Consider the following 13,011-nt stretch of genomic DNA (forward strand, 5'->3'; position numbering starts at 1 on the left):
AAAAACAGGTGGCAATATTAAACATTTGACACATATAGCCTACCAGCGAAAAGGAGAATTACCTAGGGGCAAGTCAGTGGCCACAAAGCGCTTTCAATTTTAAGTTTAATTTTCAATAGGGATAAATTATAGCCTAAGCAGCTGGTCAGCATGGCATTGTTCTGTCGGCATCTGTCGAAATTGATTAAAATTACGTGCAAGACGCGCGCTCTTTTCTTAAAAGAGAGCTAACTTATACAAAAATATTGAGAAACCTAATTTGTGTGTGGATTTCTGAATAACTGCTACAGCCAATGAGAGCGCGTTATTCTCTTCCCAAACCAATGATATCGCAGTATTCTCCGAAAACCGCACCATCAGTTTGAGAACTGATTTCTTAGCGCCACGTAGACTGTCTGTCAAACTACACACAGGCGCGTCAGTGGAACTGTGAAGGCCCCGTACAAGAAGCCACGTCGCGTCTTCCATGGATAGCCTATGAATGGGCCAGAATAGTCGAATCCTCCACAAATGTAAAGTCTATACTTTTCTCTAACATCATCTTATCTCAGAAGAATATTCTGTATATTCGTGTTATTCAGAAAATGCACAAGTCTGCCCAGGAATATCGGCTGCAGTATGTTGGATTATGGACTAATACCCCCTTGTGGTAGTTAAGTGAACTGAATGGAAAGGCTAAATTGAGATCTCAATGCCCAGTCAAACTTTCAAATAAACACTGGGAAATATTAAATAAAGAAGATGGTGACTGTGCAAATGAATCAGTGCACCCAAAGAAGACATGCTGTGTCAAAAGGCCATTCATTGTTACTCTAGATTAAATGAGCTTAAGTTTTAAGACTGCCATTTAATTAGGGCCCCATGCCATTTTGGTTTTCAGACTAAGCCATTAAAATGTTGACCCCCAATCTACTATTTGTGTAGTGATAGATAGATCAAGAGATACCTGATCCAGTGATTGGTCCGTAGGGGAACCATGTGTCGCTGTCATATTCTCAGGTGAATAAATTCTCACTACATTCATAATCTCTTCAACTGTGTAAAATACATGCTTTGTACATTTCTCTACAAGTACTTACTTATTTTCATTATGCTATATATTGGTATCATTTTGTTGATCCAGAATATTTTTTCTTTCTTGGTTCTTTATAACCAAGTGTGTTTGTTGTGTACACCATGTACAAATTTAGTGTATGTTTGTATGTTAAAAACAGGTCAGGAGAGAGGGGGGGGGGGGGGGGGGGGGGCAGTGTTCATGTGAAACAGAACAGTACAAAGCAAAAGTATCCTACCACCTTGCGTTGACTGTTTCACCTCTGCAAGCATCTGACCCAGGGCAGTGGCCACATATAAAGCTGTGTCATGGGTGTACAATGTAATTGTTTTATGTTTTTAAAGGATTACAGTAAACATGTACAAATAATGTATAGCTGTTAATGTCTATCTCCACCTGTAAAGTAAAATATATGATGAAACACTTTTCATTGTGAGTTGCCAACTTTTCATCTGTTTTTCATGTGCTGGCTGTTTAGGACAATAGATTACGATTCTCACAGATGTGGTTTGTGTGGAACTGCAGTCAATGTTGTGTCTTGCTATTTTTTCATTCAGCTCATCAGCATAACTGTGAGGTGAAAGCTGGTGAGACTCTCTTCTTTAACTCAAAACTATAGAGTTCTAAAAGTTAACTATAAAGTTCTTCACACATCATATCAACTTGTTGGGGGTAAAGCAGGTGCTACTGTTTATATTCATAGTATAAAACCTCAGAGGACAGCCAGTGAAAAACTCAAATATGGAAAGTACTGCCCTCATGTGGTTGTGAGATGCCACTGTGTTAAGGTTCTCAGTAGTCCTTTTGTCCAAAGTGACCTACAATGACAGCAATACACATTGAAATTAACCATTTATAATCAAGTAATATGGCCTAAATAAAATTAAAATATTATTAGTACACTAAATCGAACAATAATAAAAACATATACAAACAACGATTATATAAGCAAAATTAAGAAGTTATAAACAAAGTATACGTAAGTCTATAGATGCTCCTGCAGCCTCCCCAATCAGTGTTAATATAAGCTCGACTACCATGGTATGAATGAAGGGCTGTTAAAATATGTTCACAATGCTATTTAAACTCTGCTGCTCTATTTACAAAATTGAAATTAGAACACAGGTTAAAGCAGATAATGCCCCCTTTCAAAACACTGTTCCAGTCCTGAACTGCCATTGTCTGAAAAGTTTTTACACATCAACCTTGTAATACCATATTTGTTTATGATTAAGAATTTGTAATAGTAAATTCTCCATTGAATGAAATAAGTGGCATGCCAACATTTTTAAGGCATTTATCAAATTGTTTCAGTTTGGAAAGACACTGACCATTCAATAGAATATGAACTGGAAGATAAAATTGACATCAGAATATTGTTGCATGAGGTACAAGATCATTCATGCACAACAGAATATCCTGATTGGCAGCATCTCAGCAATGGTATATGGTTTACGAATGCCCGTTTATTGGGCGCTACGAATGTCTATCAAATGCGTCTGTACGTAGCTCATAACCGCTTCAGTGTGTAGTCATCGTCTTGCTGCCCCGCCTCCATTCTGTGATTGGTTCCTTCGTTGAGGTGAAAATGGAAGTCCATGGAATCCAGGCTGCCTAGCAGCGTGAATAAAATTGCGCACGTAAGGCAGCATGGGAAAACCCAAAGCCATCTTGGTGGTCATTCAAAAGTGCAGGAAATCATGACTGTACAAATGAGTATAAAAGCATGAGTTGGACTTTGTTTTTTTAATGGTTGGACTCAGTAATGAACCGTTACAGTGACTGTACATCTAGTGCATCATTCTCAGCTAAAGAAACATTCCTCCCAGGTTTTGAATATGGACCTGTTCCATTTGTGTAACAGATGAAATGTCAATGTATATTAGTTCACAAATGACTCACAAACACATACATTCGCGCGCACATACACTGTATTGCATACAGAACTGTTAGGAGTGCTTCACAGACGAGGGTCTGGAGGTTTCTGGCTGCCTAAGTGCTGTGGTGTCGGTAGTTGGGGCTCTAGTCAAGCGGACAAGAAGGCAACTGCTGTGTCCCTCTCCTCTACCAGTTCAGCTGCAGTGGCGTCCATCTTGGCGCGGGAGAACTCGTTGATTGGCAGTGCATCAACAATCTTCCAGCTCTTATTCTGTGGGAATTTAAATTTAAGCAATTGACAAAACAGCAAACCTGAGTAAAAGTATGCATTGTACAACTGCAATGGTGATCTTAAAGTGCCACAATGAGATAGACGCCCGATTGCTGTTAATGGTGTCTATTAACAGAGCCTGTGCACAACATTAACTTGGGCTTTTCACACTCTGTATGTCAGCTAATTACATAACTGTAGGCCCTGCGTGAGGTCACATTGGATGCCATGCAAGGCTAATCAATTACAAACAACTCGACATCAAGACAAGGCTGATGCAGTGTGATTAACTTGTCTTAAAGTCTTACCTTGATAGTAACAGGGAATGAGTAGATTAGGTCATCAGGAACACCATAAGAGTTGCCAGAGGAGTAGACACCCATTGAAATAAACTCACCCTGAAAGTAGAGTTAATCTCGAGTTAACCTTGACGGAGTATAAAGTCCCATGGACAGACATGACACACTGTTGGACTTCAATTCAACTCATTATTGAATAATACATTAACTTGACTTGTTGAATTTGCCATTGTATTTGACTAGTAGGTCGAACTAGGAGCACATATATTGTGAATGTACAATATTGTTGAGACTTCATCATAATCTGATGCAAAGGATCAGATTATGATCCCATATCCCAATATGATCAGTACTGACATCAGCAGTGCCGATCCAGATGTCCCTCATGTGGTCGCAGATGGCCTTAGCAGCAGACATGGCGCTGGACAGCTTCCTGGCCTTGATCACCGCAGCTCCACGCTGCTGGACTGTCTACAGGAGATGAGTGGAAACAAACAAAAATTAAGCAAAGGAAGCTTCTCGGCAAGCCTGGTCTTTTCTGGCTTTTCTTAATAATGGGTTAACTTTAGTTCTGACGCAATAACCACCCCAATAGACTATGTTTAGTCCCCCCCCCCCCCCCCACACACACACAGACCAGATCCAGAGTGGGACTTACAGAGATGAAGTCTCCCTTTAGCCAGGCATCATCCGCCACTACATCAAAGGCTGCCTCATCTTTGCCCTTAATGTTAACCTTGCAGTGGTGTACATCAGGGTATTGGGTAGAGGAGTGGTTGCCCCAGATGATCACATTCTTCACACTGTCTGCTGGAATGCCACAGCGCATTGCCACCTAGTGGTACCAACGGGGAGAGCATGTGTCATTTTTGTCCAATCAGGTCTCTCCACTGATATTACCTATCCACAATATTTAAATTTTGGGGAGAACAAATGAATGAAAACAGATTCCCCTAAATAGCACCCACCTGAGAGCGGGCCCTGTTATGGTCCAGACGGGTCAGGCAGGAGAAGTTTTCCTTGGGGATGGATGGGGCGGACTTGGCAGCAATCAGGCAGTTGGTGTTAGCTGGGTTGCCGACGACAAGGACCTTATTTAAAATAAATACATTATTATAAATACATATTAATACAAAATAAACTCAATTTTTAAAGTTAAAGTAGGGTAATGACATACATGGACTTTCAAAAGTGCTTGACTAATGGTATTGACCTTTGATGGGGGGGGGTAAGCTATGGCTCAAGAGAGCAAGGCAGTTTTTCCCCCAGCAATTTTATGTAACCAGGTTTCTTCACGAGAGAGAGAGAAAGAAAGAAAGAAAGAAAGAAAGAAAGAAAGAAAGAAAGAAAGGAAAGAAAGAAAAGAAAGAAAGAGAGAGGGGGGGGTGCTGGTAACAAATAGCATAGGGCATGTCATAAGTGTATCAATCAATTCCTCATTTTGACACCGAAAGGTCTAAAAGATTTTCTTTTGATAAATTAAGACATATTTATATTTTTTTATTCCAGCAGTAGTCTATGTTTTAAGCCTTAACTCAACATTCACACATATTTGCATTAAAACTCTAAAGCCTTATATTCACATATTCAGATTAATCTAGAGCAACTAATTACACCGTGTTCCAAATTATTATGCAATATTATTATTTTGTTTTTCAATTAAACTCATGGATGGTATTCTGTCTCAGGGCTCTTTGGATCATTGAAATCAATCTCAGACACCTGTGATAATTAGTGTGAAATTGTGCACTACCTTGGACAAGGTATGAAAACACTGGAAATTTCCCGAAAACGTATGCGTGATCGTACGGTGAAGAAATTTGTCGCCGATTCAGAGCACAGGCGGGTTTGTGCAGACAAAGGCATAATAAGGAAGTTTTCTGCCAGACAAATTCATAGGATTAAGAGAGCAACTGCTAAAATGCCATTGCAAAGCAGCAAACAGGTATTTGAAGCCACTGGTGCCTCTGGACTCCCGCGAACCTCAAGGGCCACCCCTAAGCAGAAACAGTTGCAGTGGGCTCAGGAATACATGAAGACTCATTTTCAAACAGTTTTGTTGAAGGATGAGTGCCATGCAACCCTAGATGGTCCAGATGGATGGAGTAATGGATGGTTGATGAATGGCCACCATGTCCCAACAAGGCTGAGATGTCAGCAAGGAGGTGGCGGAGTCATGTTTTGGGCTGGAATCATGGGGAGAGAGCTGGTAGGCCCCTTTAGGGTCCCTGACTGTGAAAATGACCTCGGCAAAGTATGTACAGAGTTTCTGACTAACCACTTTCTTCTGTGGTACAAAAAGAACCATGCCTTCTGTAGCAAAATCTTTATGCATGACGATGCACCATCTCGTGCTGCAAAGAATACCTCTGGGTCATTGGCTGCTATGGGCATAAAAGGAGAGAAACTCATGGTGTGGCCCCCCATCTTCCCCTGACATCAACCCTATTGACAACCTTTGGAGCATCATCAAACAAAAGATCTGAGGGTGGGAGGCAGTTCACATCCAAGCAGCAGCTCTGGAAAGCTATTCTGACATTCTGGCAGCTCTGGGAGGCTATTCTGCAAAGACATTAAAGCAGACACTCTCCAAGAACTCACAAGTTCAATGGATGCAAGAATTGTGAAGGTGATATCAATGAAGGGGTCCTATGTTAACATGCAACTTGGCCTGATAAGATGTTTTTAATTGAGTTAACTTTTGATTTAATTTATATCACCTCCTAATGCTGCAAATTCAACAAATGAACAATTTTAGTTCTTTACAACCTATAACAACTCTGGCGTGCATAATCATTTGGAACAGTGGATTTTGAGTTTATTTTTGAAAAAAATACTGTTATCATTAGGAGGTTTGTTCAATAAAATTCAAATTATGCGATAACAGTTGATGACTAAAATATTTGCATCAACTATTTAGGAAAATCTGAGAAATGTAATTTACATAATAATTTGGAACGCAGTGTAAAACTACTAGGCCTTTTTGTTTAGGAGAGTCTCAATTAGTAATTTCTTTCCTTGTCTTTGTTTGCAATAAAGGGACTATTAGGAATTGATAGGCAGAACCAAATTTGAATTGATACAAATCATTTCTGAATTGTTGAATTCGGTTTCTGTCTTATGAATTCTGCTTGACCAATATTTTGGTTCCCAACTCTTTTAATGAACACCTTTTTAGTTAAGATTATACACCTCTGGGACCTCTCCCATGTGCCTTAGGGTGAGCAAATCAAAAAAAGCGCGCAACTGTTGTGCTTTTCAGCCTGCGTGCATTCTTCCCTTCACTTAAGTCTATCATTTACACGCCATGAAGCCAGTAAAGCGCTTTGGAAGGAGCTACTCCAAAATCCGGGCGTTTCTTATGTATACAACTCTTGTGCACATTCTGCCACTGACTTAAGCACCTTTCCAGCTAAGCGCATCTGAGGGCTGTATTAAGGTCGAGCGCCACTACAAGGTGAAATAGCATATTGCTCGATGTCGGCAGTAGGCCTAGTTCTAAACACATGTAGGTTACACAGAATAGGAGTCCCGTAGCTTCTCTGCTTGGACCCCTAATTAACGAGGTGGTGGCTCAGTCTGGTTCCATTTTAAATAAATCACGCCTCTAAGGCCGCCTTAATTCCAAACTTGTGCGCTGTGGATGTGACAGAAGCGGGAATGGTAGAATGTGCATAACTGAAAAGTGCGTAACTTGAAGCCCGTAAAAAAGGGCTTACAAGGAATTTACGTGCGAATGGGAGAATTCGGCCCATAGTGATTTACTGATGGTTTGACAGAGGCTGCTTCAAAGTTGTAATTGTCAGCATCACAAAAAATCTTATTAGATATTTCTCATCAATAACCAGGGCTGGTTCTACTACATTTGGATGGGCCGGTAGAAATTTTGGGTGGGCAACATGGCAAAGCGGTTAAATTGGATCAAAATTGACAAACACAAAAACAAGGAGTAGTAACTTGTAGGTTGCGCACACGCACACACACACACACCACTCCCTCTCATACCAACCTCAAGTTTCTTGAGAACTCTTTTTGATTAGTTATGTTTAATTATCCAATCGAAACACATGGAACCGGTTATGTGGTTGCCCTGCAACATTGCTCAATCTGGGCATGCATTGACGAGACTTGTCTCCATCCGCTTGACAAGTTCAGTTGTGACTGAGTGCATTGACTGTTTGCAGGTTATGAATGATAGATAGATAGATAGATAGATACTTTATTGATCCCCAACGGGAAATTCAAGAAAAAGGGGAAATTCAAGATTTGGCATGGTTATGGTTCAAGGTTATGGCATGTCTTGTAGGTAGAGAAAATATCAAACATTGTCCACTTAAATCGGACAGCTAGACAGCTAGAGCAGCCAGGCAGCTACAGTGCTACACTCTGGAGAAATCATACACCCCAGAGTGTAGCACTGAAGCTGCCTGGCTGTACCTATTGTTTTTGTTTTTTCTCGTACAGACAGTACTCAGTGACTTCAAGAAACAGAGATCTATGTGAAAAATGGCCAGATTTTCTTTCAAGTCATTAGGAGGGGGGTTTACCTAACAGACATACATAGGCCTACTGCACAGCTATGTACCAGCTATGTACCATTCCACTCAACACCAACTCATCTACATCCTAGCTGGGTTTGAGGCTGCACACTGCGCAGATGCACAACTAAAAAAAAAAAATCTTGACTTTGTTTGGGTGGTCAAAACGCAATGCTTGGTTTCGGCTTAGCCCACCCTGGCCCCTGCTTAGAACCGGCCCTGTCAATAACCTCATGTTTTCAACCTTTAGTGCAGTCCACTCCTTTTTCGAATAACACAGAACAAAAATGTAAGCTTATTGGTTTATCTTAAACAACTTTAACCTTTTGACTATTTTTAAAATGAACAAAAGCTAACGTAGTGTGCCACGCTACCTTGACAGTTTTCTTTGCATACTTGTCCAGGGCTGATCCCTGGGCCTTGAAGATGGCAACGTTGGCCTTCAGTAGATCCTTCCTCTCCATGCCATCCCGTCTGGGCATAGAGCCCACCAAGATGGCAACGTCAAGGTCCTTGAAACCGACCTCCTCCTTGTCGGTGGGAATGACCTCTGCAGAAAACAAAAACATTACTAATGTTTAAAACTGGTGCGAAAAAATGACACAATATGCTTTTCACCGTGACTGAATTACCTGCATTTTTTAAATCCAAATAGCTATAGCTCAATTTTGGGAAGCAAAGATCAGATAAAAGTGAAATACCCTGGGTGTGTCAATAAATCTTCAATCATGCTCTTCATGGCTTTGAATTAAAGCATAAGCTCAAATGACTAAATATAAATGTCAAAGACAGCTACTACACCACAAATAAAACTTCTCTCGCTAAAAATAACAGGCTCTATTTTTGCAATCATTACTGAGAACCAAGCAGTAAAGCCAATACATATTTAAATGAAATGTTTTGGTGGCAATGGCCTCTCTAATTCAAGATAAGAGGCGGTATTAGATGCGTCTTGTCTGTCCATAGCATCTAAGCTTGGATAGGGTTTTAGTGAGGCGGGGGATCAGAAAGCAACCAATCAGAGCCCTGCATTTTCACATACTCAGTCACTGGGCCCACATTGTTTTTGCTGCACAAACGGGGTCTGTGCATACATACAGGGGTCTCTGACTGAGGCCCCTTGCACAAAAAAAAAGAACAGAACAATTGCGGAGATTAAAGAAAAACACTGGCTCACAATACTGTTTGCGAAAAGTGCCCCACGCTTAAGAGCATAACGTGAAACAGTATTCCTAGTTAATGGAGTCTAGAAAGAGATCCCACATGTAGCCTAAAAGAAGGACACAAACCCTGTACTACACATTGGTGAAAATCTGAAGAGATATTGAGTAACTATGAACTGCATAAATTGTAATATGATGAATGACAAACGTGTCCGGTCACCTCTCAGAAGTGGGAGGGCACAGTCCTGCAATTCCATAACAACACCATCCAGAACTGGCATCATGGGTGTAATGTCCAACAGGACAAGGATGATGGGCTAAAAATGGGGGGAAAAGTGACCATATAAGATTCGCGAGATGAACATAAAATGTGTCAATAAACAAAGTCAATCCTAGGTCTCTGCATTACTTCAGTCATAACATAACTTGTACCTGTTCTTTGCCGAAGACATCTCCCTTTGCAATGCTGTAAAGGAGAGAATAGGCGATCTGCCCAGCGGCGCCGGTCACCAACACTTTAATTGGGTCAGACTGCGAAAAGATAACGTGTGAAAAACATTCATCTTTGTAGGCTAAGAGATGTCCGAGCTCTCAGACCATGTAAAAAAAGACTAGGCTACCCGTGTGCACTCTAACGAAGCTCACGAGGCTCACCACGTTGGACCTTAAAAATAGACTACATTTCTAGTGATCAGAGCTTGACTTCTGAATGACGTAGTAAAGGAGATGTATTTTTAGGCATAGCCTGCAGACTTTCCATTCATTCCTTCCCAAGTTCATGCATATCGTGATCCAACCTATTCTTGATATTAAAAGTTGATCGACCAGCCACAGTACGCTATACGACATCGGATATCTGTGACTTTGCGGCAACCAATATAGTTCCAGGTCAAAACAGGTTGAGGTTAATCAAACTAAACTGTGCGTCATGACGACGATTCAAAACTGAAGCCGCTAATGCACTCCATGGCAGAACCCATAAAGTCAGTGTCCCCCGCAGAGCAGCTACACAGTCTCCACACACAGCCTATTTATAAAAGTTACAAAATCATATTTTAATATGACCTTGCCGGATAGAAGATAGACTGCACAAACTAATGCAAACTGTTCTACTCGACAACCTTTAAAGTTACATTGTAACGTTGACATTACACTGAATGGATGATGCAAGTTTTGACCTGCTATCGAAGTCAGTCCTAAGTCAGAGGCTACTCTTTTCAAAACGTGAACTTGAATTCAGTCAAAATAAAAAAATGGTGCATTCATACACTACCTAAACTTGTTACAAATACTTAATAAAAACTTGTGCTCGAACAATTTTGCACTTACCATCTTCGGGTAACAGCAACTCACAACCACAGCACTCCCACTTCTCAACCGTCACGGAGGTCACCTTCTTGTAGACTACTGAGATGGTCACGGGTTACAGCACGATGATGGCAGGTTAACTGACTTATGGGACTCGTAGTTCACTTGTACGGAAAAGCCAACAGGAAACGTTCGACCAGGTAATTTAAAGACTACATTGCCTACAATCAGTGTCAACACACTAAACCACCAGTTGGACACAAACTTATTAGTGGAGGGTATGCAACATTTATACAGCGATGTTCTCAAAGCAATACAATAAGCAATAAACACAAATGATATGCAATTTTAAATGGGTAGCCTAATTAATAGCCTAGGCCTACTCTGTTTCTGAGGATAGAACTAACGGTCTTTCCTGAGTTGATGAAATGTTTACAATTACCGTGAGATGGAATGTTACGACGGGTTGGAAACACATTGTATCAAGGAGTGTCCATAACTCCCAATTTAGAAATATTATGTAACAAAAATGCATTCGCGTGTCCAACCCGGAAGGTCATATTTGCCGTAATGATAATTACCGTAAGTTTGTGCTTAGCATGACTTCAACAAACTCTCATCGAGTTTTACCCGGGTTTGCTGTTTGGTTGCTTGGACACGAATCACTCAATCCCTGCACATTTGTTAGCTTGTTAGCCTAGCCAGGTTTGGACATGCAAGTGATAGCTGTGTCCACGATAGACACCTTTAAAATCCCTTTTATAATTCCAGTACTGTAATGACGTTCATTTGCGTTGTAATGCTGATTGCTAACATAATTCGAGTTTAGTTAGCCAGTAGCCACTTTGCCTTTGGAGTTTGGATTATTTGACGCAAAAAAACAACCAACAATGAATGGTTCTGGCCATTTAGAGTAGGCTAACGTTAACGTTAACTTTTCTTGAGGATCTATTAATCCACCAACTGATCAAATTTAAGTGCATCTGACTGATTTCATACAACACATACAGAGCACCAGATTCCTTTTCAGGTAAGCCCATTCTGGTTGTCATGATGAAGAATAATGATGTCCCAGCAATTTTAAATGACTTAGATCTAGCTAATCTTATGCAGTTCAATAATGTTACTTTTCCTGCCAGATCAACAGCAAAGATTCTAGAGCGGTTCACAGCTCGTGTGCAGAATTGCACAAGTGCATCCTCATACAGTTTTTATATTCATATTTCCAGTACTATTTGGCTGCATTATTATGTCGTTATTGTCCTGCCACCTTTTATTATAAATTTGCCGATCGTCTGAAATTGAATCTTACCTATCCTAAGAAGAGAGGCCAGTGCAAAACTTCATAGTTAAATGTATCACTTGCTTGAACTATGGTGATACAAGGCTGTAAAAATAAAATTGGTCTTCACTTGGGGCCACCCTGTCCCTTGCCATTTCTTTACACACATTACTGTAGCCCAGGTGTTCCCAAACTTTTCCACGACAAGGCCCCCCAAATACCACTAGGTTATGTTCAAGGACCCCCTTGATATGTTATTAAACCCATCGACAATACTACGGCAAATAAAAAATAAAAAAACAAAGAGCTAATCCTGATAATTATTTTAGCCATAAGCACTTCGTGATGGAGCATACAGTGTGTAAAAATTGCATTTGGGGCTTTCTGCTATATGAGAGCTATCACTCTACTATTATTCCCAGTCATTATCATCATATATATTGTTCAGATATGCAACAAATTATTATAATGGCATTGTATAACAACCCTCATAGTAATAGGTATATTTTACATTTTTCAAATGTATTTATTTGTTGCTTTTATGTTTCCTTACAACTTGCTGAGGCCCCCCTGACACCCCCTTGCGGCCCCCACTTTGAAAACCACTGATCTAGCCTACGGTGAGAGTGTATGGGCAATTTAGGCTTTGGTGGGAGAACATTTCTCTTTCAGGGGGCCAAGGACACTAGGACACACGATCCTGTTGTTGAATATTGCATGATGTCATTACAGACTCATTACACCAGCAGAACAAAGCAACTGTAGATTCTGTTTCACCTCCTCACCTCAGGCTTTGTTTAACTCTTAAGAGGAAGGCCAATGGTTGAATACTTCAAGAATATACTTCCCTTAACATCGAAGAATACCTGTGCATTAAAGGTCAATTAAGTCAATTTCAACAAAACGGTGTCTTTGACTGTTTGCACCCTTTGTTGACATTTCGATGCCTTCTGTACACTCGTGTCACACAGTAATAGAAAAGGCCAGGCCTACATTTTGTGTGTGCATCTGTCCTGTAGAGCATTTATTGCAGCTGTCATGCAATAGATTCATTGGAGGATGTCCGTTAGGTCAGGCAGACAAACTGTATGCCAAGATTTCTCTAGATAAACAGGTGTCCAAGGGGGTAGGCACATGTGCTCATAATTGCTAGATTCATAGCCATAACTAATTGTGAATTAAAAGGTTATTATGACGCCTGCTGATAAATAGATTGGG

General features: G+C 40.6%; 2 protein-coding genes across 2 annotated transcripts in view; one reads left to right on the forward strand and one right to left on the reverse strand.

Annotated features, from left to right (window-relative positions):
- Positions 1-2,781: 2,781 nt before the first annotated feature.
- mdh1ab (malate dehydrogenase 1Ab, NAD (soluble)) lies at positions 2,782-10,689 on the reverse strand. The gene is made up of 9 exons (XM_042065113.1): positions 10,533-10,689; positions 9,636-9,734; positions 9,424-9,520; positions 8,415-8,590; positions 4,471-4,593; positions 4,161-4,337; positions 3,860-3,973; positions 3,512-3,601; positions 2,782-3,203 (listed from the first exon to the last, which is right to left on the reverse strand). The coding sequence occupies exons 1-9, from the start codon at positions 10,533-10,535 to the stop codon at positions 3,081-3,083; spliced, it is 1,002 nt and encodes a 333-aa protein (XP_041921047.1). The 5' UTR covers positions 10,536-10,689; the 3' UTR covers positions 2,782-3,080.
- A 448-nt stretch (positions 10,690-11,137) lies between these two features.
- LOC121684948 (WD repeat containing planar cell polarity effector) overlaps positions 11,138-13,011 on the forward strand; it is a 72,096-nt gene continuing 70,222 nt past the window's right edge. The window contains exon 1 of the mRNA XM_042065114.1: positions 11,138-11,541. The gene's annotated coding sequence lies outside the window, so the exon portion shown is untranslated. The remainder of the gene's footprint in view (positions 11,542-13,011) is intronic.

The sequence above is a fragment of the Alosa sapidissima genome, chromosome 16, assembly GCF_018492685.1.
Source record: "Alosa sapidissima isolate fAloSap1 chromosome 16, fAloSap1.pri, whole genome shotgun sequence".
Lineage (NCBI taxonomy): Eukaryota > Metazoa > Chordata > Actinopteri > Clupeiformes > Clupeidae > Alosa > Alosa sapidissima.